Source organism: Dreissena polymorpha, chromosome 8 (assembly GCF_020536995.1).
Source record: "Dreissena polymorpha isolate Duluth1 chromosome 8, UMN_Dpol_1.0, whole genome shotgun sequence".
Taxonomy (NCBI): domain Eukaryota; kingdom Metazoa; phylum Mollusca; class Bivalvia; order Myida; family Dreissenidae; genus Dreissena; species Dreissena polymorpha.
In genome coordinates, this window is record NC_068362.1 from 89,079,605 (window position 1) to 89,106,156 (window position 26,552).

General features: G+C 35.7%; 1 protein-coding gene across 6 annotated transcripts in view; it reads left to right on the forward strand.

Annotated features, from left to right (window-relative positions):
- The window catches only part of LOC127843083 (nucleolysin TIAR-like), a 143,016-nt gene that overhangs the window by 88,325 nt on the left and 28,139 nt on the right, over positions 1–26,552 (forward strand). For all 6 annotated transcript variants that reach the window (XM_052372897.1, XM_052372899.1, XM_052372898.1 and 3 more), the window contains one exon: positions 24,974–25,031. In XM_052372897.1, coding sequence (XP_052228857.1) covers positions 24,974–25,031 — 58 coding nt within the window. The remainder of the gene's footprint in view (positions 1–24,973; positions 25,032–26,552) is intronic.

The following is a 26,552-nucleotide window of genomic DNA, read 5'->3' on the forward strand; positions in this document are numbered from 1 at the left end:
CATATCACTCACGTTTGCATGACAGTACTCAAATGGTAATCTTACCGCCATTATAACCGGCCTTATCGATTGATAAGTTCAAGGAGAAATGGGGAAATATTTTTCAAGATTCCCACATTGTGGAGATAAATCTGTGACAGGCCAACCCCTTGAGTACAGACAAATCTTCCAAATGCCCTTTTAAATTCTGCTTCATCTGGCACATCCATCTTCCTGAAAAATGATATTTGAACGCTTTAAAATCCAATTAAATCATAGAAGACAGAGTGTGGAAGTGTGTTAAATATGAAAAATCATCCTCAAGGGTGGCTTGGTTGTGTTTTTGTGTGAAACATTGTAGCATTAGGAAATTACTGGGTGCGACTTTGTAATTGATGAATTTCTTGTTTGTATGAGTGAATATTTAAAAGGCTGATCATTTATGCATTGCTGGTCTTTGTTGGAAAGTAATGCTTTGATTTCAGAATGATGTTGTTTTCAGTCAATAACGATATGGACTGTAGAAACAAATTTGTTCAGAGGTTGTTTTCAGTCAATGAAGATATTGACTGTAGACAAAAATTTGTTCAGAGAAATACTACACTTACCAATGTACATTTAAATGTTCTTGGATTGTTCCTTATCATAGGAAGTTATATCATGCATAATGCATGTGCAATGTTTATCGCCCTACCTACGTTAACAATTACAACAGTTATGCTGCTTTTTATGCCCCCGGTAGGGTGGCATATAGCAGTTGAACTGTCCGTCACGTCAGTCAGTATGTCTGTCGGTCTGTCCGAAAAAAAACTTAAACATTGGCCATAACTTTTTAAATATTGAAGATATCACCTTGATATTTGGCATGCATGTGTATCTCATGGAGCTGCACTTTTTGAGTGGTAAAATTTCAAGGTGAACATCATCCTTCAAGGTCTAGGGTCGAAAAAACAAAGTCAAGGGAAGTAATAAGCTTTAAATGGACATAGTTATCTGACCTGCCCACGTATATATTCTTGTTAAATAAATCAAAGCGGCGCAGTAGGCGGCATTGTGTTTCTGACAAACACATTGTGGTAAAAGGTCAAGGTCATCCTTTACGGTCTACGGTAAAAAATACAGATTTAAGGGAAGTGATAAGCTTTAAAAGGGAGAAAATTATTCAATATTGAATATAGCCACTTTATATATTTGGCATGCATGTGTATCTCATGGAGCTGCACATTTTGAGTGGTGAATCTACAGTCACGGTAGTGGCTTTTTATTATTTGCTACTAAAAATAGACATTTGTTACAGACAATTATTTTCAAGGGAAGTAATTTATTTAAATATAAATCTCATATTATATATTTATGCCCCCCTTCGAAGAAGAGGGGGTATATTGCTTTGCTCATGTCGGTCTGTCCGTCCACCAGGTGGTTGTCAGATGATAACTCAAGAACGCTTGTGCCTAGGATCATGAAACTTCATAGGTACATTGATCATGACTAGCAGATGACCCCTATTGATTTTGAGGTCACTAGGCCAAAGGTCAAGGTCACGGTGACTCGAAATAGTAAAATGTTTTTTTGAATGATAATTTTAGAATGCATACGCGGCCAACAGGGCACACTCTGAACAATATTACTGAAGCAACTGGTCTGTAATCCTAAATCTATAATTATCAGTCCAATGAAACATCATCCTTTTAGTAAAATACAGTGGATCAGTAAAAATATTATCAGAATATGAGAATTTTTTGTATATTTTGTATATTAAATATTGTGTTAATGTTTAATTTTGTTGATTAATATAAATATAAGCAGGACAGGGGAGGTAATACACTACAGGGTAAACAAATGCAATAAGTTAAAATTTATTGTTACAGATTTGCCTCCCTTGTAATATATTTAAATTTTACCAAATGTAAGGCTAACTGCATTTTTGTAATGCATACTACTACTACTACTACTACTACTTCTACTACTACTACTACTACTGCTACGACTGCTGCTGCTGCTACTACTACTACTACTTCTACTACTACTACTACTACTACTACTACTACTACTACTACTACTACTACTACTACTACTACTACTACTACTACTTCTACTGCTACAACTACTACTACTACTACTACTCTACTACTACTGCTACTACTACTACTACTACTACTACTACTACTACTATTACTACTACTACTACTACTACTACGACTACTACTACTACTACTACTACTACTACTACTACTACTACTACTACTACTACTACTGCTACTACTACTACTACTTCTACTACTGCTCTACTACTACTACTACTACTACTACTACTACTACTACTACTACTACTACTTCTACTACTACTACTACTACTACTACTACTACTACTACTACTACTACTACTACTACTACTACTACTACTACTACTACTACTACTACTACTACTACTACTTCTACTACTACTACTACTACTTCTACTACTACTACAACTACTTCTACTACTACTTCTTCTACTACTCTACTACTACTACTACTTCTACTACTACTACAACTACTACTACTTCTACTACTACTTCTACTACTACTCTACTACTACTACTTGTACTACTACTACTACTACTACTTCCACCACCACCACCACCAAAAAACATATTCAGTGACAAAAAACGTATTCACACAATGGCTTCTACTACAACTTATAGCCCACATAGGGGGGCATGCATGTTTTACAAACAGCCCTTGTTCTTTACCAAGAATTGAAGTTCTTTTCACAGTTACTGTACAGATTTATTATTTTGATTATTTATAACTGAAATGATAGATTTGTCTAAGTTTTTTTAAATGATATAATTATAATTTCTTTGATATTCATTACATACTTGTGAACTTGTGTCCATATATACATGATCTACTCTGGCTATGATCTCTTTAGTGATGTCTGACATGGTCATAATTGACTGTGAGACCCCCCCCCCCCCCCCCCCATCGGTTGGATTGGACAAAATTCAAGGGAAGTAATAACCTTTAAAGGGAGATGATTTCTTTACCTGCCAAATGATAAATAGAAATTTTATTTCAATGCGGCGCAGTAGGGGGCATTGTGTTTCTGACAACCACATCTCTTGTTCAAATAAGATTTTTAACCTATAACCTTTTTATCCCCCACCAAAGATGAAGGGATATAGATTTGGGCGTGTCTGTCTGCTCGACTGTCTGTCCATCAGTCTGTCATTCCGTCAATCTGTCCGTCTGTCACAAGACTTTGCAAGGCTTTATCTCTGAAACTATATAAGATATCAACATGAAACTTCATGGGTGTATAACTAAGAGTTATTGCCCTTTGTTTTGTTTGTATTGTTGTTTAAAGATTTTTTAAGGATTATACCATATATCAAGAGATTTGCACCCATTCATAAACACACTTTATTTGGCGGGGGGGATATCATAAAATATACTTGTGTAATCCACCTGTATTGATCACTACTGCAACAGGATTGGAATTAACTTCATTTGCAATTACACAAATTTTCCCTCGTTATATTATATCAGTGAGATGCTACTATCCGTTTTCAAGAGAAATAGAATTGGTTAATTTCCTGAAAATGATAGAAAGAGCTTTCTTCGTCATGTAACTAGCTGTCTAGAGCATAAACAATGCCCATCGCCTTTGTGTAGTTAATGATGGTCTTAAGTCATCAGTTACAATCACATTAGGTCGATTGGATTATAAATAAGACGATGTTTCAAGTATATTGTTTCCAATAAAGCGTCTCAAGGTCTTTCTTTTTGAGGCTGTGGTATACTCTCTTTGTCATTGATAAAGTCATTATGGTGCTTTTTTGTTTTTCAGACAGTTTGCATAATATTTGTACCTTATACAGAACCATATGGTTATTTATGCCTTTGGAGTATTTAATGTATTGTAGAGACTAACATGTTGTTGTTTTCTCTTGTTTTAATTTAAGGGAAACAAACTATTGTGGATTTCCCTTTTGAAGCAGCTGTGTATTCTAGCCTTGCAAAAATGCATAAGAATGTCAATTTTACTTTTTGAGACCTTTGTAGATTCCCATATCTGTTTAATATATGAATGGTGATATTCCTGTTGCTGATTTCATAGCTGTTTTAACACCCCCTGTACGTCGATAATCCAAACTCAGTTGGATAATTCAAACTGAAGAAAAAATTGTGGGCCGAAGCTGAAACTGAAAGGTAGATGACTATTTTATCATTTCTGCTAATTTATTAACTACAGTGACGTCATTTTTCTACATATGTGATAGTGAATGTCTGACACACACAGGTGTTTTGAATTTTGCAATGATTTAATAGTTTTCTAGTTAAAAGCGATAAAGTTGTCTTCGAAAAATGCTAATTTACATGAAATGCGACCTATGTGTTGAATTATTTACACGTTAGTTAACAAAAGAGCGAACGAAACTGGAACAGAGATATGCCAAATTATATCCGGAATGTCCTTTAAAATTTTCCTTTTAACACCTGGTACACCTAGTGTGTGTCTGTGTTAAAATCATGTGTTTGCAGGACGGGTATTAAACTTTATGGATAAATCCAAACTGACATAAAGACATCCATTGACTTCTTGATGTTAGTTTGGAATTATCCATACACTAGTGAGATCATCATCCAATTTGTATATTTTTGTCCCAAACAAATACGAATATATTGCTTTTTTGAGCATTTACGCCAATGCTTTTCTTTACATACATACATGAAAGGTAAATACGTTTAAGTCCAAGCATTAAAACATTAAAAACCTTCCATTACAATTGTTTTTGGCCTTAACCTTTCGACAATTTTATTTAATTTTTCAAGATTTTCAAACATATTCATTTTATATTGACGTAATTGTTTTTAATTGTTATGGGTTTATTAGTGCATTGTATCCGGCAAATAACATTTTATAAAAAAGAAACGTTTATCATGTGACAACTAAACATAAATAAACGTGTTCTTAGAAATAAATGACTGAAGTCTTTATTTCTATTAACATTTGTTTCTTCAGTTTGAATTATCCTACTCAGTTTGGATTATCGACGTACAGGGGGTGTATAATCAATGGCAAAAAGTATCCCTTTTTTCCCAATCCAGACCCTAATTTCAAATTGATGGTTTGACTCAGATGTTTTGGAATTAAAGCTATAAAAATATATATTTAAAAAAAGTATGTAAATAATGAATTATCCATTTATATCTTTGTTTAGCTTTTTCCCGTTTTTATGTCAGTTGTGTCATTTTAATTATTGAAAGCTATTTACATACACTTGGTTTCTCTTTTTTTAAATGCATTTTTTTCTGAATGAAAAGAAAATAAGAAATTAAACAAGTTGGTGACAATTTATTTCAATTCTTTTCCAATTATTTTCATAATCACCTTAATTGCCATTTTATTGCAACACAAATAGATTTTTTTATTTATTTGATTCTGCATAATGGCAATAACAATTGTAGCTCAAACACGATTTTGCCGTTCAACAATAGAACACATAAAAGCTTTTAACAGACCGGAGAAATTTTATTGCTCATTTCATTGCACTGCCCTGCTTTTTGAATACGGAAGTGTCTGGTTCTTTGCATCGTTAGTTCTTGAAGAACTTATGGTCTTTTTAAGAGCTCTGCCTATAAAGGCTTGAATGACAATTGTTTTCATAATTTTATTTTTTCCTTTTGTGAAATTTTACATCAAGTTGTGAAGAACCATTTCAAGAACAGTTATAAATTTATTTATAGTTGACATCAAATATTGTGAAAGTTAGTACACTGTGTGGCAGGATAAACTGAGGTTGCTAATTCATTTAGTGCAAATGTCATTGTAAATGTGTAAATTATTAAAAAATGAAAAAGATTATATCCTCTGAAATGAGTTGGGATTGACGTACCAAGCTGTTTCAAATCTTAAGGTCGCCAGAGGTTATAAGTAGAGTTAAGAATCAGTCACCTATGGCGAGTATTAAATTTTATGATGCTTTCATCCTGTCCAAAATCAATATTTTCCTTCAGCGAACAAACAAAAATAGATGGTTGCGGAGATGAAATTATGAGGATATTATTTTCCTTTTATTTTGCTTTTAATACAGAATGAAGATGCTTTAATTTTAACTGTAGACCCTATACAGAATGTTGCTTTCAATGGGTTACATTAACTGTAGACCCTATACTGAGTGTTGCTTTCAATGGGTTACATTTTCTCTTTCATTGAAAAAATGGGCACATTTACGTGTAGGACGGAATAAATTCTATTAATTATTGAAGTTGAATCAGTGGAAATAATTGTTCCTGTATGCTATAATTCAGAACTATCTTTACTTGTTTTTGAGAAAATTGAAACTGGCTGTTAACTGTGATTCTGCTCGGTCAGATTCAAATGCTATTTGTTCAATTGTTTCTTGGTAAAGTGATGATACTTTCGCATATCAAACATCTTCCTTCAAAGGTTTTGTTTTATAAAATAATTTTAAAATATATTAAATTTATTGTTCACAGCCTGCAATTATCATTAAATGATCTCTTTAAAGTGTTATCATGTATGTGATTATTGATGGCTACTTGCATTGCCACATGTTGCGCCAGCTTGTTAAAACCTGTTGACAGCCACCATTGTTCATTTCAATTTTTAGTAGCATGTATTACAGATGTACCAGTACTTCATAATTTCATTGGAGGACACTTTTTTTCTGATTGCCAAGTTTGATACATCAGTCGTCCCGAAGGATTGAGGCCGGTGGAAGGGTTATAGCTTGAGTGCTATAGGTGCCTTTTGTTTGAAATTATATTTGTTAATAGCGCAACAGGGATACATCTGTTGTGGAGTATTGGATACGCGGAAAGGCAGAAGCAAATTGTATCTAGTGTGTGCTCAATTGTTCAGCGGCCAGCTAGTCATATTTTCCATTAGAGGCCACCACTGTCTATTGACAATAATTGGGAAGCAGTTCATACAAAGCGTGTAATTGGAAAAAATCTATTTATTCAAGATTACAAAGGGAACGGATGTTAAACCGAAATTAAGAAGCATTAATGAAATTTGATCATAATTGCAGTAAATGAAAATTGCACTGGATATTGGTAGTGGAACCTCGCAGCTTCGCGGAAACAGGCCACTGTTACCCAATCCCAATCAAGCTCACTTGGAAGCTTTTTGTGAACACTGTTACTCCATGTCAACCGGGGGCTTGTATCCTGCTCCGGTTCCCATCGAGCGGATCCAGACTGGATTTTTCAACCAGTCCGCGGCAGAACCTGTTGTCAACGGAAACTCATACTTCTGTCTGGTGCCGTTCTTCAACCGACTGGTTCAGAGTTCGGGCCTAGTTCAGGGTTCAACTGGGCTGGCCTCGGCTGGAAACGGCTACATTCAGAACACGAGTTTCACGGGGAATTTTACCCCCATTATAATGGATACTGGCAATGCACAGACCCCTCCCTCGGTAAGCATGAAGGGTTGTGTATTTAAAAGAAGTTACTTTTTGCAGATATTGGTGTTTCATGATAAATCATAAAATGTTGTGTTGAACAAAGTTATGTATATTTATATAGTTTTTATATTTATTCCTTTTTTAACTTTTTAACCTCTGATTATTTTTATCCTGCTAGTTTTATTAAATTATTACATTTGATTGCTGCAGATAGATACTGCATAGAAATGTATTATCAATACATGTTTTAATTTATATTAATAATATATGTATTGGCTTTCATGTAAGATTGATGTTTGTCTATTCAACATTTTTCTTTTGCTTTTTTTGAACGTGTTTGTTTTTGTTTTTATTTAACCACTATGAATATTTCACAAAAGCGGTTTTCAGACTGAGAACTTAGGATATAATACATTTGCATGAATTACAAATAATGATGCAAGCATAAGTTTCTGTAAAAACTGAAATGAATCGATTGAGTTTGTTATTGCCCTTGAGTTTGTTGTGATTATTTGAGTGCAATTATCTATGCATTGACCCTCATAAGGGGTTGCATGTGAATTGAGTTAATTCACTGTTAATGATATCCGACTGTTTAGATGCAAAACTGCCCTGTTTTGGTGAATATTTTTTGGACAGAGCTGAAAAGGGGGAAGAAATTTCTCATAGTAAGCTTGAAATTTAGGGGGAAACGGCATCATTTTAGAGAAATATTCTTAGGGGAAGGAGCCTTTCACTTGGGGGATGAGGCCCTTTCTTAACCCTTTGCATGCTGGGAAATTTGATGTCTGCTTATATGTTGTCTGCTGAATTTCTTAAATTAGCATTTTCTTCGATTTTTTTCAAAGAATACTATCAGAATAGCAAACAGTTTGGATCCTGATGAGACGCCATGTTTTGTGGCGTCTCATCTGGATCCAAGCTGTTTGCAAAGGTTTACAAAATCCGGTTCCAGCGCTGAAAGGGTTAAGAAGGAAAAACAGCCCTGACGTCTAATAAAATTGTTCATATCTTGTCACATTTTTGATAGTTTTGTATCTGGATAACCATATATATATATATCTTGTCACATTTTTGATAGTTATGTATCTGGATAAATATTTAATTTCAAAGGCAATTTATTTTGTTATGAGCACATTCATAATGCTGTGGGATATCTGAGATATAGGAATGTATTATTGATTGATACCGAGATTATTTAAGTGGAAATGCATGATATAATTACCATTTGTTGGTGTCCAGAGAATGTTGAGGTTTAGAACCAATAATTAATTACATTTTAATTGTTATACAGTAAGGGTACTCTTATTCTCTTATTTAAATGCACTTTAGGCTGTAAGTAGGAGAATTTTTCTCAAAGAAAGTTCCCTTTCATTTCTACTTACACTTCTTATACTACAATGTAAGGATGACACGCTTGTACTCAATGCCCTTTTCCACTCAGAAGCAAAATAAAAATGGCTGTATGCAACCAGCATAAATCCAGAACAGCCTTGAATAGCTTGCATGCTGTTCAGGTTCGATGATGTTTGCTTCTAATCAGTATCTTAGGTTGGGGAATGAAGCCTTTACAACTTGAATCTAGTAAGAATGGTCTTGTTTAATTTTCAAATGGACTACAAACATGTGAAACTGCATATGTAAGTGGGAAACATAAATGTAAAACAACATACACAAACTTATGTGGATACTAGATACAACATATCCCAGGGCCAAAAAAACCTTCTTCGCAAGGGGCATCTTTTTCTTCCCCTTAACCAAAAAGGCCCTTTTCCCTACAGAAATTTCTTTAAAATCATGTATATTTCTCTAAATTTACAATCTACCTCAGTATTTTTCATTCCCCAAAGCCAGAAAATTGTGTCTTGTTCCACGAAAAAAAGGCTGTGGCCCTTTCCCCAAAGTTGGTGTTTTGGCCCTGTATCCTATGTGTCAGTTCCTGGGAGTTTAATTGCATTCTTAATGTTGACAAGCACACATACATAGGTTTGACAGAAGAAATGGCTGTGAAGTCAGCCTTAGGCCTGCGTGGCAGATGCTAGTGGAGAGCTAATGACGTACCAGATGTGGTATAGACTCCACTCATTCTCCCCTCAGGACCATAGGCACAATGTGATGTAGATAATTAGCGGTGACAGCAGATTTTCAGGACAGTCGTAAAAAGTGTATTATACTTTTCTTTATGGTTTTAACTCTTGGAAATGAGGTTTTTGGTTGAGGTATACATTGCAATGGGTTGATTATTTTTATGTCCCCCACCCACTATATTGGGGGACATATTGTTTTTGCCCTGTCTGTTGGTCTGTACGTTGGTCTGTTTGCTCCAACTTTAACCCTTAAAGCGCTGGAGCTGAATTTTAAAGGCCTTTGCAAACAGTTTGGATCCAGAACGTGGCGTCTCATCAGGATCCAAACTGTTTGCTATTCTGATAGTATTCTTTGAAAAAAATTGAAGAAAATGCTAATTTTAGAAATTCTGCAGACGACATTTTAGCAGACGACAAATTTCCCAGCATGCAAAGGGTTAACATATGCAATAACTTTTTCAATATTCAAGATAGATATTTGGCATGCATGTGTATCTCATGAAGCTGCACATTTTGAGTGGTGAAAGGTCAAGATCAAGGTCATCCTTTAAGGTCAGAGGTCAAATATAATTATGTGGCCAAAATCGCTCATTTTATGAATACTTTGGCAATATTGAAGATAGCAACTTGATATTTAGCATGCATGTGTATCTCATGGAGCCACACTTTTTGAGTGGTGAAAGGTCAAGGTCATCCTTCAAGGTCAGAGGTCAAGTATATGTAGCCAAAATCGCTCATTTAATGAATACTATGGCAATATTGAAGATACCAACTTGATATTTGGCATGCATGTGTATCTCATGGAGCCGCACATTTTGAGTGGTGGAAGGTCAAGGTAATCCTTCAAGGTCAGAGGTCAAATATTCAAGATAGAAAATTGATACTTGGCATGCATGTGTATCTCAAGTAGCTGCACATTTTGAGTGGTGAAAGGTCAAGGTCATCCTTCAAGGTCAGAGGTCAAATATATGTGGCCGAAATTGCTCATTTAATGAATACTTTGGCAATATTGAAGATACCAACTTGATATTTGGCATGCATGTGTATCTCATGGAGCCGCACATTTTGAGTGGTGAAAGGTCATAGTGTTTCTGACAAACACATTTTTTCCTTTTTATGTCCCCCACCACTATAGTGGGGGACATATTGTTTTTGCCCTGTCTGTTGGTTGGTTGGTTTGTTTGGTCAAACTTTAACATTTTGCAATAACTTTTGTAATATTGAAGATAGCAACTTGATATTTGGCATGCATGTGTATCTCATGGAGCTGCACATTTTGAGTGGTGAAAGGTCAAGGTCATCCTTCAAGGTCAAAGGTCAAATATATAGCTTCAAATCGGCGCAAAAGGGGACATAGTGTTTCTGACAAACACATATCTTGTTTTTGTTGTGTAACTCTAATATCAGGGGTTGAAGAATTTTTCCAGAGCCACTCGCCCTGCAGAGCGAGTAGGCCTGACAATCCACTCGCCCTTCACTTTAATCTACTCACCCTGCATTAAAAAAATAGATATCTATATTTATAGTTATGATCAACCAGAACCTTATAAACCTACTTAACATAGTGACACTAAACTGCAAAGAAATTATCTACATTATCTGATGGATTATATTTGCTTTCCTTACGTTTTCTGCACCTCTTTACTTTTCTTAATTCTTTCCGATTCTCGTTTTGACGACCTTTCTAATTCTTTCTGTTCCCTGTCGCCACCACCTTGCAGATATTTTTAAATAGAACCCTTTTCCATTTTAATATTTCAGACGAACTTTTACTGAAAGACACGCTTGATTGACAAACGGTTACAATATGGTAAATTTTGCCTAAGGCTTCTGATCACAAAATTCGGAATTATTCTGTTTATTAATAATTATTTTTTTCTGTTTATTTTTAATTAAATATAAGAACTATTATAATTAACAGCGATGTTTTATTGATATTTACATTAAAATTCACGGAATGATCAATATATTTAACAGTTTTATTCACTTTTAATCGATTAGCTAAGAGCACTGAAAACAACGAAAAGAGTGCAGCCGATTTCGAGAATTATTTTTACTGTGCCCGTGACGTCAGTTTTCATTGTCAAAACGAAAAGTGCAGTTTCTTTGTGTACTTAACTTATTTTTTGTTCGTTCGAAAAATTGTTCGCAATTTGTATCGATGTGGAAGGATTTCTGGAACTGAATTTATATTTCTCAACTTGAAAAACAGCATTCGCCTGGTCGGTCGAGTATTAAACAAATTTTACTCGCCCGACCGTCAACTTCACTTGCATATGTGAGCGGTCGAGTGGATTCTTCAACCCCTGAATATGCGTGGCCATTAAAGGAATCGCTTTTATTACACAATGTATTATCATGATTTGGACCTAATGTAGCCAAAATGTTGTGATATTTGAAGTGATTTTTGGACAAAATGAAATAAAATTACAATAAAGATGCCTTAATTTGCTTGAGAATTTAACAAATATGGTCACTCAGAATCATTTGACACACAAGTTACTGATCAATTGGCCATTTGTTTAAAATATTAATATAAAGTGAATCTTAAAAATGTGGCCTATTCTTTATTGACAGTTGACCTTCGTTGAATTCTCATTTGAAGGAAACAAAGAATTGCCTGGGTGTGCTCATGTCCTTTAGCCAAGTGAAGAAATAGTTTTCATATGTATTTCATGCAACAGTTGGACGTTTTTACATGGCGTAGCGGTTGTAATTTGCACATGATTGGATTCGGTATGTGCTTTGATTACTCATGATCCGGTTATCTTAAACCTATAATCCAGTTTGCTAAAAATAATCTCATGATTTCATTCTACAGGTTTAGCAATTTCATATGCATTATGCAGAGCAGTGCTTTGGAGAAACCGTATGATGGCAGATACATGTCGATAGAGAATGTTTTCTTAATTGTGCTTATGAATAGAAAAACTAGTTATAAAGCATTTTTTTCAAACTGATGATCTGTTTTAGTCTAGTATGATGTACTTTCTATAACCTTTTACTCTTTAATACTGTATCCACACCATAACAGCAGCATTTCAAACATATGTTGTACATGAAAGGAGAGGTAGTTTTATTCTATGTTAAATAATTTTTTATAATGGAGTGCATTTCTTGCTGAATGGAAGCAGATAAATAAGAAGCCATCAGTGTCCTCAAGCCATTTTTATACACCTGTTTTAAAAAAATGAGACGTATTATAGTTTCACCTTTGCGGCGGGCGGGCAGGCGGCGTCCACAGCAGTTTCCGCTCTCAAATTCAAATAGTTTTCATCCGATCTTCACCAAGCTTGGTCAGAAGTTGTATCTTAATGATATATAGGTCAAGTTCGAATATTGGTCATGCCGGGTCAAAAACTAGGTCATGAGGTCACTTAGTGCATTTGATGCATTAAGCATGGTGTCTGCTCTCTAATTGAAGTAGTTTTCATCAGATCTTCATCAAATTTGGTCAGAAGTTGTATCTAGACAATATCTAGGTCAAGTTCGAATATGGGTCATGCCGGGTCAAAAACTAGGTCAGGAGGTCACTTAGTGCATTTGATGCATTAAGCATGGTGTCCGCTCTATAATTGAAGTAGTTTTCATCAGATCTTCATCAAATTTGGTCAGAAATTGTATCTAGACAATATCTAGGTCAAGTTTGAATATGGGTCATGCCGGGTAAAAAACTAGGTCACGGGGTCACTTAATGCATTTCAAGGATTAAAAATAGTGTCTGCTCTCTAATTATCCCCCGCCAGAGGCGGAGGGATATTGTTTTGGCGTTGTCCGTCCGTCCGGCACTTTTGTGTCGTGAGCCATGTCTTGGAAGTTCTTTGGTGGATTTCGTTTAAACTTGGTATGAGTATATATATATGCATAAGAGGATGATGCACGCCAAATGGCATTGTACACCATCTGTTAAAAACAGACTAATGGCACTTTGTATCTTGAAAAAATGCTTTTTAGTGTCCGGAGCCATATCTTGAAACTTGGTATGAGTATATATATGCATAAGAGGATGATGCACGCCAAATGGCATTGTTCACCATCTGTTAAAAACAGACTTATGGCCCTTGTATCTTGAAAAAATGCTTTTTACTATAGGCACTTTTGTGTCCGGCACTTTTGTGTCCGGAGCCATATCTTGGAAGTGCTTTGGCGGATTTCATTTAAACTTGGTATGAGTATATATATGCATAAGAGGATGATGCACGCCAAATGGCATTGTACACCATCTGTTAAAAACAGACTTATGGCCCTTTGTATCTTGAAAAAATGCTTTTTACTATAGGCATTTTTGTGTCCGGAGCCATATCTTGGAAGCGCTTTGGCGGATTTCTTTGAAACTTGGTATGAATATATTCCCACACCAGAGGCGGACGGATATTGTTTTGGCATTGTCCGGCTGTCCGTCCGGCACTTTTGTGTCCGGAGCCATATCTTGGAAGTGCTTTGGCGGATTTCATTTAAACTTGGCTTAAGAACCTTTCTTTGTATTAGTTTTGTGTTATTGTCCTCCGTCCGTCCATCTATCATTATGTTCATCCGTCCAATTTGCACCCATCCTCAAACAAAGCATATGTTGCGGGGGATACCTTGGGCCTTTCAGGCCCTCTTGTTGAAGTAGTTTTTATCTGATCTTCATCAAATTTGGTCAGAATTTGTGTCTAAATGATATCTAGGTCAAGTTAAAATATGGGTTATGCTGGGTCAAAAACTAGGCCACGAGGTCACTAATGGCATTTCAAGCATTTAGCATGGTGTCTGCTCTCTAATTGAAGTAGTTTTCATCTGATCTTCACCAAATTTTGTCAGAAGTTGTGTCTAGATGATATGTAGGTCAAGTTCAAATATGGGTCATGGTAAAGTTATCAAGTTGACCAAAACCTTCAAACAGGCGTATCTTGTGACAGTTTGGCACTCTTGTTGTAATTCGTTCAGAAGCAAAAAGTTTGCTTGTGAAACTTAAAATAGAATGTAATTTCTTGCCACAGTGGTCTATTCAGCGAATATCCATTTATATGGTCAGCCTGTCATTTCGGAAGTGTAGTTTGTGTGAGAGATATGATGCAACCGCCTGCGCAAGTTTGCTATTCATTTTGAGTGAAGTGTTTGTCTAACAGCATTTTTAGTGTTCCACACTCAATATCTTGAGACATTTGGAACGCATGATGAATATTAATTTTTGATAAGAGAAAACTATCCAATAATGTGGAAAAAAAGTTTCAAGAAAGTCTGTAAGCTGAAACTAAATGTTAAGCTACAATAAATGTTGATGGATCCCAGCAAAACCTAGTTTTTTTTAAACTACAATAAATGTTGATGGATCCGAGCAAAACCTAGTTTATTTCAGGATATTTTAATGCTTGCTATATTTTTGTGCGTGCAGCTACTGGTCTGTAGATGGTATGTCATAGTAATCCTATCATTTCAATGGGATTATCAGAGCATCAACCTTCTAATGTGAAGTTTCTTCTTATATGATCAAACAGGGAATTGAGAAGCCTTGGAGCTTGAATTTGCCAGGGTTCCCAAAGTTATGTATACGATTTGAATAGATGGCTTTTTTTAACCCTTTTTCTTCTCGAAAAAAAGGTTTGCCCTTTTGTTAAGCCTTAAAAAATAAAAATTAAGTAAAGATTTGTCTAAATAGATTGAAGTTTAAAAGAGTTCTTTTCTAACCCTTAGATACTGATAAGCAGCAAACAGCATAAAACCTGAACAGCCTGCGAGTTACTGTGGCCTGGCCTGGTTTTATACTGCTTGCATATATAGCCATTGTCACTGTGCTTCTGAGCTGGAACAGGTTTATAGTAAATGATGTGGTCTTTTGGCTGTGAAATGAAAAGTGCACTATTACATTGGGAAGATGTTAACTGTATTATTGTACTTGATGCTTGTGCAGAGTCAAGAGATTCTTTGTATTTGATTAGCCTGTGCGGACTGCACCGGCTAATCTGGGACAACACTTTACGCACATACATTAAACCCCCTTTTCACAGAGCACAGCTTATATACAAATGTTTGGAGTTACCTTTGCATTGTGTTTAAGGAGCACATCCATGACATCATAGTGAGTCTTGTCTGCAGCTATATGCAGGGCTGTCAGATGTCTGCAAGGAAAACCAAGATTGACAGTTAACCCATTTATGCCTAGAGTCTAAAAAAAAGGCCTTGGCAAACAGCGTAGCCCCAGATGAGACGCCGCATGATGCGGCGTCTCATCAGGGTCTTCTCTGTTTGCTTGAAGGAATTTCTGTAAGAAATATTCTAAATATAGAAATAAATATACTAGACATCCCTAATTTTGGAAATAAATTGATCCAATTTTGAAGGATGGGAGAGTCCACTGGGCATAAATGGGTTAAAAAGTTCATTTAACAAAGACTGTGAAACCAATATTATTTATTGGACTCTAATTTTGTGTGGTTTTTGTGGGTCCACTCAACCATGAAATCAAATGTTGAATGAATATTTATGTCTGCAGTCTTGTATAAGGCATTAATCACGAATCTGCAAATTTAAGATTCTTTAAATATACCCAATTTTACTAATCATTAAATTGCTTGCAAACTAAACAAAATGAATCCATAGACTCAGTTTTACCTGATTTTTTAACTTAAGAAAAAAAATATAACTTAAAAAAAAAGATTTGTGAGCACCAGTCCAAAAGTGAGGTATGTCATCATTTTGATTGCTTAAAAGATGGACATAAATAATAATTACTCCGAGATTATATACAAAGTCTTATTTGATAGAATGCTGAAATGCAGCATCACGCGTAAATCAAGTCCACGTAATGGACTGAGTGGAACAGTTCAAACCTCGTACAGATGTAGGCAGAAAGACGCAAGCGATAAAACCATGGCAAATATACACTTCCTGTCTTAGGGATTTACTATGGTAATGAAGTGGGAGAAAATGTTGAAGACATATTGAATGAATCATCACCGAATAAGAAGTGTTGGATATCGGGCCAGACGTTCACTCAGAATTATTATGCTATTGTTATTTGCCACTAATTCCGTATTAAGAATCTGTCGTAAGTAGGGCTTAATATTGTGTAAATCGCTGCGAGGACAGAGAATTGTTTTGACAAGTTGACACCGGATGATTCAGATTATGGACTCTCCTAGAGGTGCCGTTGTTGTATTGATAAAGTTGAGGAAAATTAAGGAGAATTTGATTGATTTGGGCTTTGCTCAGTAAAAAAGGGTTTAATGCATGTGAGTAAAGTGTTGACCCAGATAAGTCTGTGCAGTCTGCACAGGCTAACCAGGGACAACACTCGCTGCTTTAATAATATTTTTCGTTTAAAGAAAGTATCTTCTTTGCTAAAAGCCAGTTTAGGCAGAAAGTCTGCAAAGGTTTATCTGGGACGACACTTTATGCACATGCATTAAACCCCCTTTTCACAGAGCACGGCCTATTTGATATTCATTTGATAAGAAATAAGATTTATTGGTACTAAGGAAAGTTATGGATCCATAGTGAAAAACAAAGCTAAAAACCTATGGAGATAATAAAAATTACGCTATCTGTTTTTAGAAATGTGAATATTGTTTTCACAGAAAAGGCACTGGTATCTAAAAAAAAAGTTCAAATAGAGAAAACCCAAAATGTACGAAAGACAACAAGCATCATTAAACAAATATAGAGACATGCAATGTACAGAATTTTATTGGCTTTTAACAAGATTGTAGTCACAAATGGACACGACTGTTCTATACACATCAGAAGCAGTAACAGAGATACACATACACAACTTTGATATTGTACTGCTGAATTATTTATTTCCAAATGAGCAACAATGAATGCCGATGGGGGGAAATGATACGGTTTGCAAGCTGAGAGCGAGTCAGCCACTTTGTCTGATTATGACTGGCAGGAACAGTGTAGGGTGTTATGCCAGGCCTGACTCTGGCCTTGTAACAATTTTCACTCTGTAGCCTTAAGGTTGGTTGTAACCTCCCCATTGGTTGCTCCATCCGTACTGTGGGTATATGGTGCGTGTCGCCTAGCCAGAGGAAGGATGGTTTCCAGGGACTACTTCTTGCGCTGACAGAGACATGGATGCCTTGCTTATTGCACCTTCACATGAAACCTTTCATGGCATGCAATATGATGCTATGGACTGTGTCATATAGGGATACAGTATTGCTTCTCTTAGCCCATGTCATGTTAGATACATTCATGTCCAATTGTACGGTTTATAGGTCATTAATGCTATTCATTGACATGTTTTATTGTTGGTTTTCTTGATGATTGCGAAATGAGTTTAATTAATTATAGATGGTTTTATTCTTATTGAATAACATGTCATGTTATAATAGCTGATTGCTGTCATTTTATTAACCAGGTTTTCCGAAGGAAAAAACTGGTTATTAGATTGGCGAATGCGGGCAGGCTGGCTGGCTGGCTGGCTGGCGGGCTGGCGGAACAAGCTTGTCCGGGCCATAACTATGTCGTTCATTGTCAGATTTTAAAATCATTTGGCACATGTGTTCACCATCATTGGACGGTGTGTCGCGCGAAATAATTACGTCGATATCTCCAAGGTCAAGGTCACACTTTGAGTTCAAAGGTCAAAAATGGCCATAAATGAGCTTGTCCGATCCATAACTATGTCGTTCATTGTCAGATTTTAAAATCATTTGGCACATTTGTTCACCATCATGGGACGGTGTGTCGCACGAAATAATTACGTCAATATCTCCAAGGTCAAGGTCACACTTTGAGTTCAAAGGTCAAAAATGGCCATAAATGAGCTTGTCCGAGCCATAACTATGTCGTTCATTGTCAGATTTTAAAATCATTTGGCACATTTGTTCACCATCATTGGACGGTGTGTCGCGCGAAATAATTACGTCGATATCTCCAAGGTCAAGGTCACACTTTGAGTTCAAAGGTCAAAAATGGCAATAAATGTCCCTTGAGATATAACCTTCATATTTGGTATGCATGTGTATATGGACAAGGCCTTTCCATACGCACAACAATTTTGACCCCTGTGACCTTGACCTTGAAGTAGGGGTCTGCGTTTAGGTTTCAAAATCTGCGTTTAGGTTTCGAAAAATGCTCATAACTTCTATGTCCCTTGAGATATAACCTTCATATTTGGTATGCATGTGTATATGGACAACGCCTTTCCATACGCACACAAATTTTGACCGTCCGTCCGTCCGTGTGTCCGTCCGAAAACTTTAACGTTGCTCATAACTTTTGCAATATTGAAGATAGCAACTTGATATTTGCCATGCATGTGTATCTTATGAAGCTGCACATTTTTAGTGGTGAAAGGTCAAGGTCATCCTTCATGGTCACAGGTCAAAAAAAATAAATTCATGTGCATCTCATGGAGCTGCACATTTTGAGTGGTGAAAGGTCAAGGTCATCCTTCAACACATCTGTTCACCATCATTTGACGGTGTGTCGTGCGAAATAATTACGTCGATATCTCCAAGGTCAAAGTCACACTTTGAGTTCAAAGGTCAAAAATGGCCATAAATGAGCTTGTCCTGGCCATAACTATGTCATTCATTGTGAGATTTTAAAATCATTTGGCACATTTGTTCACCATCATGGGACGGTGTGTCGCACGAAAGAATCACGTCAATATCTCCAATGTCAAGGTCGCCACGACTAAAAATATATTTTTTTTTAAAACAAACTTACAATGGGGTTAATTTTGTTTGTTCATTTCAAAAGTTGAGTTTGAGTTTTCTCCCTTTATCAGATTTTTTTTTCACAATGAAAACCTGGTTTTGTGACAATTTTGTCCCTTGTTAATTTAATATTTTATTACCATACTTGAGAGCTGCTACAATTCTAACTTGCCTCAACTTGATACTTATCATTTATTCAAATCGAATTTTGATTTTGAAAACTATTTAGATATTGTGGTAAATGATAGGGATAGAATTTGTTTGACTAGACTTTGCTGTTCTGCACACTCACTATTCATTGAAGAAGGTAGCCAAGTTGGCCATCATTTGCATGCTTGTTAAGGAATAATGTAAACCATCATTCAAGAAAGTAAAGCAGTGTTTTCAAAATAACTCGTAATATTCTCACTAATTCTTTTTTCTAAAATAGTATTTTTTTTACACACACCTCAGATCATCTTCAATGCAATTGGTAACAGATCTTAATTTGTTTGAAGCTCATTTTGTGTCGCAATATGTCTTTTCATTTACGTCTGAAATCTCTATTGATCTATAATTATAACTGTTCCTTTCAGCATTAATTCTGAAATCTTTTGAAATATTATGGTTGGAAAGAGTAATTTATTAAGTTGTCTTTAACCCGTTTATGCCTAGTGGACTCTCCCATCCTTCTAAATTGGATCAATTTATTTCCAAAATTAGGGATGTCTAGTATATTTATTTCTATATTTAGAATATTTCTTACAGAAATTCCTTTAAGAAAACAGCCCAGACCCTGATGAGACGCCGCATTATGCAGTGTCTCATCTGGGTCTTCGCTGTTTGCCAAGGCCTTTTTTCTAGACGCTAGGCATAAATAAGTTAATGCATTGCTGGTTTACAATGTTAATGAAAGGGGAAAATAAGATCGTGTGCAACCTGATTCTATTTGAATCTGCAGTGTTTGCCAAGTGCATGAATACTCTTGTTATCAAATTGTCTATTTTGCATAGTGCTCTGTCAATAGTTTTTGATGTTCCATTTGCGTCCGACTTGATCAGCTTTTATGCAAGGAGTTTGTTTTGCAATGATTGAGGTTTTTATGGCCCGAGCACAAAATGCTTCATTTATGGGCAAATTGCCTGATGGCACCGTGTTTAGAACCTCTGTCAACTTTGATACGACTGCTGTGGCATAAGTTGCCTTACTGGAAAAATAACGATGCGTTTGACTCAGGTGAGAATGTTTCCTTTGATCAAAGCACCTTTTCTCTGAAATGAGGCGGCCATTCAAAGTCACGGTCAACGCCTTGGCTGTGACGCTTTGAAGAATTTCTATGCACTTTAAGTTGTGCTTTTTGTGTTCAACATTTTTAAAAGTGTAACCCCGTTCAAAGTATATCAATAATGTTGGAGAAACTTGCAACAGACATGGTTATCTTGTTTTAGAAGCAACAGAGGTCTTTACATTAGAATCCATGTATGATGCTTTGTTTTATTGATTCTATTTACTTGTTTCTTATTTTGTATGTCAATCGAAGAGCCATACAAAAAGTTGATATAAATTCATTTACAATAAGCATCTAAGGTAGCCTATTCGCCAAATGCATGTCACATAGGTTGTTATGCATTTGACCTTTGACGGTTTTGGTTCATTCTGATTGTAAAATCTATATTAAAAATTTGGTGCATAATGGCATAAAAATAATCCTTGTTGGAATACATCGGAAATATGAAGAACAAAGTTGCTAATTACATCTTTGAATCATAGAAGCACAAAAGTCACTAAACGTCCCTATTCATTTTAGAAATATGACGAACAAAATGGCTAATCATGTCCTATCATAGTAGTACAAAAGTAAAAAGAAACGTCCCTTTTCATTATGATTTCTTAATTCTTTGGGTTTTTAGTTCAATTAAATGATACAAAAAGTTCATTTTCTGATGATACACAAAGTTCACTCTCTTTGATTTAGGTTCTTTAAGATTAAACGAAAACTAATATATTGCACAAATGTGATGTACTTTGCATTAATATGATGATCAAAAACGTTGCTATTCTGCAATAGTAGAGATTAATGACAGTTAAAAGAATTTCAAACGGTATGGATTAAAGCAATGATTAGAGGTGTAAAAGATTGGGTTAAATGAAGCGTTGTGGTTTAGGAGTCACACAGGTCATATATGCTATTGATTAGGGGCGGTTAAATAGATGTGATATTCTGACAATAAATGCGAGGAATTTCCAACAAAATACTGGGCAGATCACAAACGTTGGGTGTCGAAGGAACGTGGGGGAAACCAGCAATTATGAATTGGAAACTTGCATGTTGCTTAATTGAATTTAGCCGCGGTCTGATTTATGTTTTATAACAATCTCTCTCAGTTGTGATTGTAATGGAACTGGAATGATTAATCGCACGTTATGGAACAAGATAGAAAATTAAAATAATGGTTTGGCTTAGAGTAATGCATTGTAAGCACAAGAACAATGTTACGTTTGAAACTCCATTTGCATTGATATGTTTGTGTGTTTTCAAAGTAACCATCAGCTACCAGCGTTTCCTGAATGCATATTAAATTAATGCACCCCTTTTCCATTGTTTGATGTTGACTTATAACAATGTTTTTATTTGTTGTTTTGCAAACAACAAGTGTTGCCGTGGCGTTGTTAATATGGTGTCTGCCTAGCGACTGGGAAGCCATGGGTTCAATGCCCAGTGTTCGTAAGATCTACTCCTTAATACACAAAGTACTGGTTCTTGTCCAAGGAAACTGACTCAAGAGCGTTAAAAATTAACTACTTTCAATGCAGACAAGCTAAAATAAATCAGTTTAAACTAACAACTACTGTGATAACAAAATGTTTGAATTAAGATTCGAGCTACTGTGATTCACCAAATCACACTCAAAGCCTGGGTGAACTCAATAGCATTCACGCTAAAGACCCCATGCCATTCCTAATGCAAAAAAATATTTCCAATAGTTCAATGAATATGTCATTGCAGGCCTTTTGGGCCCTATGCCACGGGTCCGAAATTCGGCCCCATTCCCAATGCAAATCTGGTTGTTTTTTTCCCAATTGAAAAAAAAAATCCCCCCCAAAAAAATATTATTATTATTTTTTTTTTTAAACCTTTAAATATATAAGTTAACCTGATCCAGTGTAGAAAATAGAAAAAATATTGCATAATTAAATTATCTGTTGCCTTGAATTTGTTTTAAAAACAGTAAACTATGTTAAATTGATTATTTAAGACTTTTCTTATTTTCCCGCGTTTTTTTTCACCTCAAAAAAGGCCAGGCCCTTTCCCCAAAATCAGATTAAAAAAAAAATGTACTTATCACACATGTTCATATTATTTTGTAAAATTTTAATAATATGTTATCAAAATAGTTGTTATTCACCAGTTAACAGCTTCTTTGAAATATAAGAAACACTATTTACATGCGATTATTTTTCCCAATTGAGCCAGTTTTGCGATTATTTTTTTCCCAAAATGTTTGTTTTCACGACGCGAAATTCCCAAAATTCCGGTTTGGCGTTTTCCCAAAATGGAGAGGAAAAGGCCTGCATTGTCAAATAGTATTTTTCATGCATATCCACCTTTCCTAAATGTTTTAGATTAACATAAAAAAAAATTACAAATAAGAAGTGTTTTAAGCTATTATGATCTGTAAATAATGTTTGGCAAAATTTGTTCTGGTAAATTAAAGATAATTCAGTAGATTACTTGTTGAATTAGAACAAGTACATTTTACCAAAGACCTATAATTAATTGTATATGTGACATACACAATTATTGTCCCCTACCGGTGAAACCGGAGGGGACTTATGGTTTGCGCTCTGTGTGTCAGTCAGTCAGTTAGTCTGTCCGTCACATTTTTCTGGATCCTGCGATAGCTTAAAAAGTTCTTCATATTTTTTCATGAAACTTGCAACATGGATAGATGGCAATATGGACATTATGCACGTCATTTCAGTTTGTTTCTACGTCAAAAATTGTGGTTGTTATGGCAACAAAAAAATAAATATATATTCTGACAATGGTGGAATTTCTGACAATGGTGGAGCCGGTAGGGGACCATATTGCTTGACAATAGCCTTGTTTAAGTAAGAAACTTAAGGCTTGAGTTGATATGGAGCCTGACTGGATATGAAGTGAGTTGATATGGTTAAAATGCATGTCAGCCATTATACTTAAAAAAAATTACCTGTAGTATTCAGTTTTGAATTCCGTTTTCAGGAAATGTTTACTGAAAATCTGCAGCTGTTTATAATATAAGCTGTTCATATTCAGCCCTTACTTTATGCAGTTATGAAGTCTTCTTTCTCAATTTTGACAGTTCAAGATGTTAGTTATATCAACCATTAAACGAAACGCTTCAGCTAAAAAGTACGGCAAGTTTTGGTGGTGTCATTAGCGGACAGGTTAGCTCCTGACCATACTGCACCACTACCCAGACTGGCTGGAGATGCATAAGACCCATTTTTGCACGATGTTGCTCAAGTTTCATCAGTCTGTCAGCTTCATTCCAAATTCAAAGCTGTGTTGCAGAAATTCACAACAATTTAACCTTTTACCACTTAGATATGTATTTTGACTCATTTGTTGTCCCTTAGAAAGTTACATATAATTAAAGACCTTTCATACTAAATTCAAATTTCAAAGGCTTCATTTTCAACCCTAAGGTATTGATGTGCAGCAAATAGCATAAAACCTAAACTGACTGCGAGTTACTCGCAGGCTGTTCTGGTTTTATGGTGTTTGCACATAGCCATTTTTACTTTGCTTCTGAGTGGGAAAGGTTTAATAATAACATTGATAAGACTGCTGTGGTAATATTGCTGATTCAATAATAATTCATGGATTAATATTGTGCAATGGTTTGGTTTAAAGTCAAGCTGTAATTGTTATGCAAATTATGATTATCATTGAAGATTCATTTGCAATGGCACCATGAAAGAGATTGGATTGTTTTTAATGTGGTCTGGATGGATTTGACTATAATTATTCTATGTTATTATTCTATAACTATTGAATAAATCAATAATTGCACTACAGAATTGCGCCTGGCTTTCCATTGCTGTTTTGTAATAGTAATTTTTTCGTTACTTCATAGCATCAGTCAATTTAAATTTTGCTTTCAGTTTTTTCTTCACCTCATTTCCCCCGAGACATTTGTCTATGTGATACTTTTTTGTTAATAGTGGTTACTGGTTCAGATGTTAGTTTTCAATTTTAAGCCAGAAATGTTTGTATGAGACTTCTATTCTGTATTCCCCTGACATTTTTTTTCTGTAGTCATTTTTAATAGATACTAGTTGACATATTATCAAGTCGCTTTAGCATGTATTGACATTCTGAGAAATATGTAATTTAAGAATATTTTAGAAATGTCGATGAATAATCGTGCAATTACCATAATGTTCACAATAATCATTAAGAACAAATATAATATGTGTTACAATACAATAACAATAACAAAAGTACAAAAAAAAATCGTCAGCATTAAATGTTGAGTAGCATATCGGTCCTACCATAGCCTGTGTTGCAAGTCAACAGTATTTAACCCATTTATGCCTAGCGTCAAGAAAAAGGCCTTGGCAAACAGCGTAAACCCAGCATGATGCGGCGTCTCATCAGGGTCCTTGCTGTTTGCTTAAAGAAATTTCTGTAAGAAATATTCTAAATATAGAAATAAATATACTAGACATCCCTAATTTTGGAAATAAAATTGATCCAATTTAGAAAGATGGGAGAGTCCACTAGACATAAATGGGGTAAAATGATTATTGCTTCTGTATATTCTGTTTTCGTTGGCCATTCATTAACGGTTTATGTTTTATTTTGTAGGAGATGAAAGTAAACTGGGCCACATCACCTAGCAACGTACCCAAACAGGACACAAGCAGTGAGTAGTACCCTAGGCCCCATTTTCATTGCAAGACTATAGTGTTTAGTTTGAATCATTTATTTTAGTTGGATTGAATCGAAAGCCTAAGGCTTATATATAACTCTCGAGTCCGTTCCCTGGGACAAGAACCAGTACTTGGTGTCTATTGGGGAAGATCTAAAGAATGCTCCCACAGACTGTCAGTCTGTCACACTTTTCGTGTCCGCTCTTTAATTATACCCCCACTAAACGAAGTTTAAGGGGGGGGTATATAGGAGTTAGCTTGTCTGTCGGTCGATCTGTGTCCGCTCTCTAATTCAAGTAGTTTTCATCTGATCCTCACCAAACTTGGTCAGAAGTTGTATCTACACGATGTCTAGGCCAAGTTCGAACATGGGCCTTGCCGGGTCAAAAACTAGGTCACGGGGTCACTTAGTGCGTTTTAAACATTCAGCATGTTGTCCGCTCTCTTAATCAAGAAGTTTTCATCAGAGCTTCACCAAACTTGGTCAGAAGTTGTATCTAGATGATACTAGGCCAATTTCAAACATGGGTCATGGCAGGTCAAAAACTAGGTCACGGGGTTACTAAGTGCATTTTAAACATTGAGCATGTTGTCTGCTCTCTAATTCAAGTAGTTTTCATCCGATCTTCTCCAAACTTGGTCAGAAGTTGTATCTAGATGATGTCTAGGTCAAGTTCGAATATGGGTCATGCCGGATCAAAAACTAGGTCACTGGGTCACTTAGTACGTTTTACACATTCAGCATGGTGTCTGCTCTCTAATTCAAGTAGTTTTCATCTGATCTTCACCACACTTGGTCAGAAGTTGTATCTAGCTGATGTGTAGGTCAAGTTCGAACATGGGCTATTCAGGGTCAAAAACCAGGTCACGGGGTCTCTTAGTGCGTTTTAAACGTTGAGCATGGTGTCCGCTTTTTTTTTTGAAGACAACATGCAAAATAGACTGTGTCAATGCGGCATGTGGGGGTGTTCGTCACGTCTGTGACAAAGCTCTAGTTCAAATAGTTTTCATCCGATCTTACCAAACTTGGCCAGAAGTTGTATCTAGACAATATCTAGGTCAAGTTCGAATATGGGTCATGCCGGGTCAAAAACTAGGTCACGGGGTCACTTAGTGCATTTCAAGGATTTAGCATGGTGTCCGCTCTCTAATTGAAGTAGTTTTCATCTGATCTTTACCAAACTTAGTCAGAAGTTGTATCAAGACAATATCTAGGTCAAGTTCGAATATGGGTCATGCCGGGTCAAAAACTAGGTCACGGGGTCACTTAGTGCATTGCAATAACTTCTATCAAAGCGTTTATTGGGGGCATATGTCATCCTATGGAGACAGGTCTTGTTTAATCCTCAAAAAAGAGAATGTGTCAATGCAGGCATGAATACAGTTTAAAAATACAGCTAAAATGTGAAAAAAAACAGCCGCTATTAATAAAATAAGAGGCATGTTAGGTTAGAAAAAATATAACTAAAATCCACTCAGAATATGAAATTAATAGTTTTGTTTGAGACAATGAT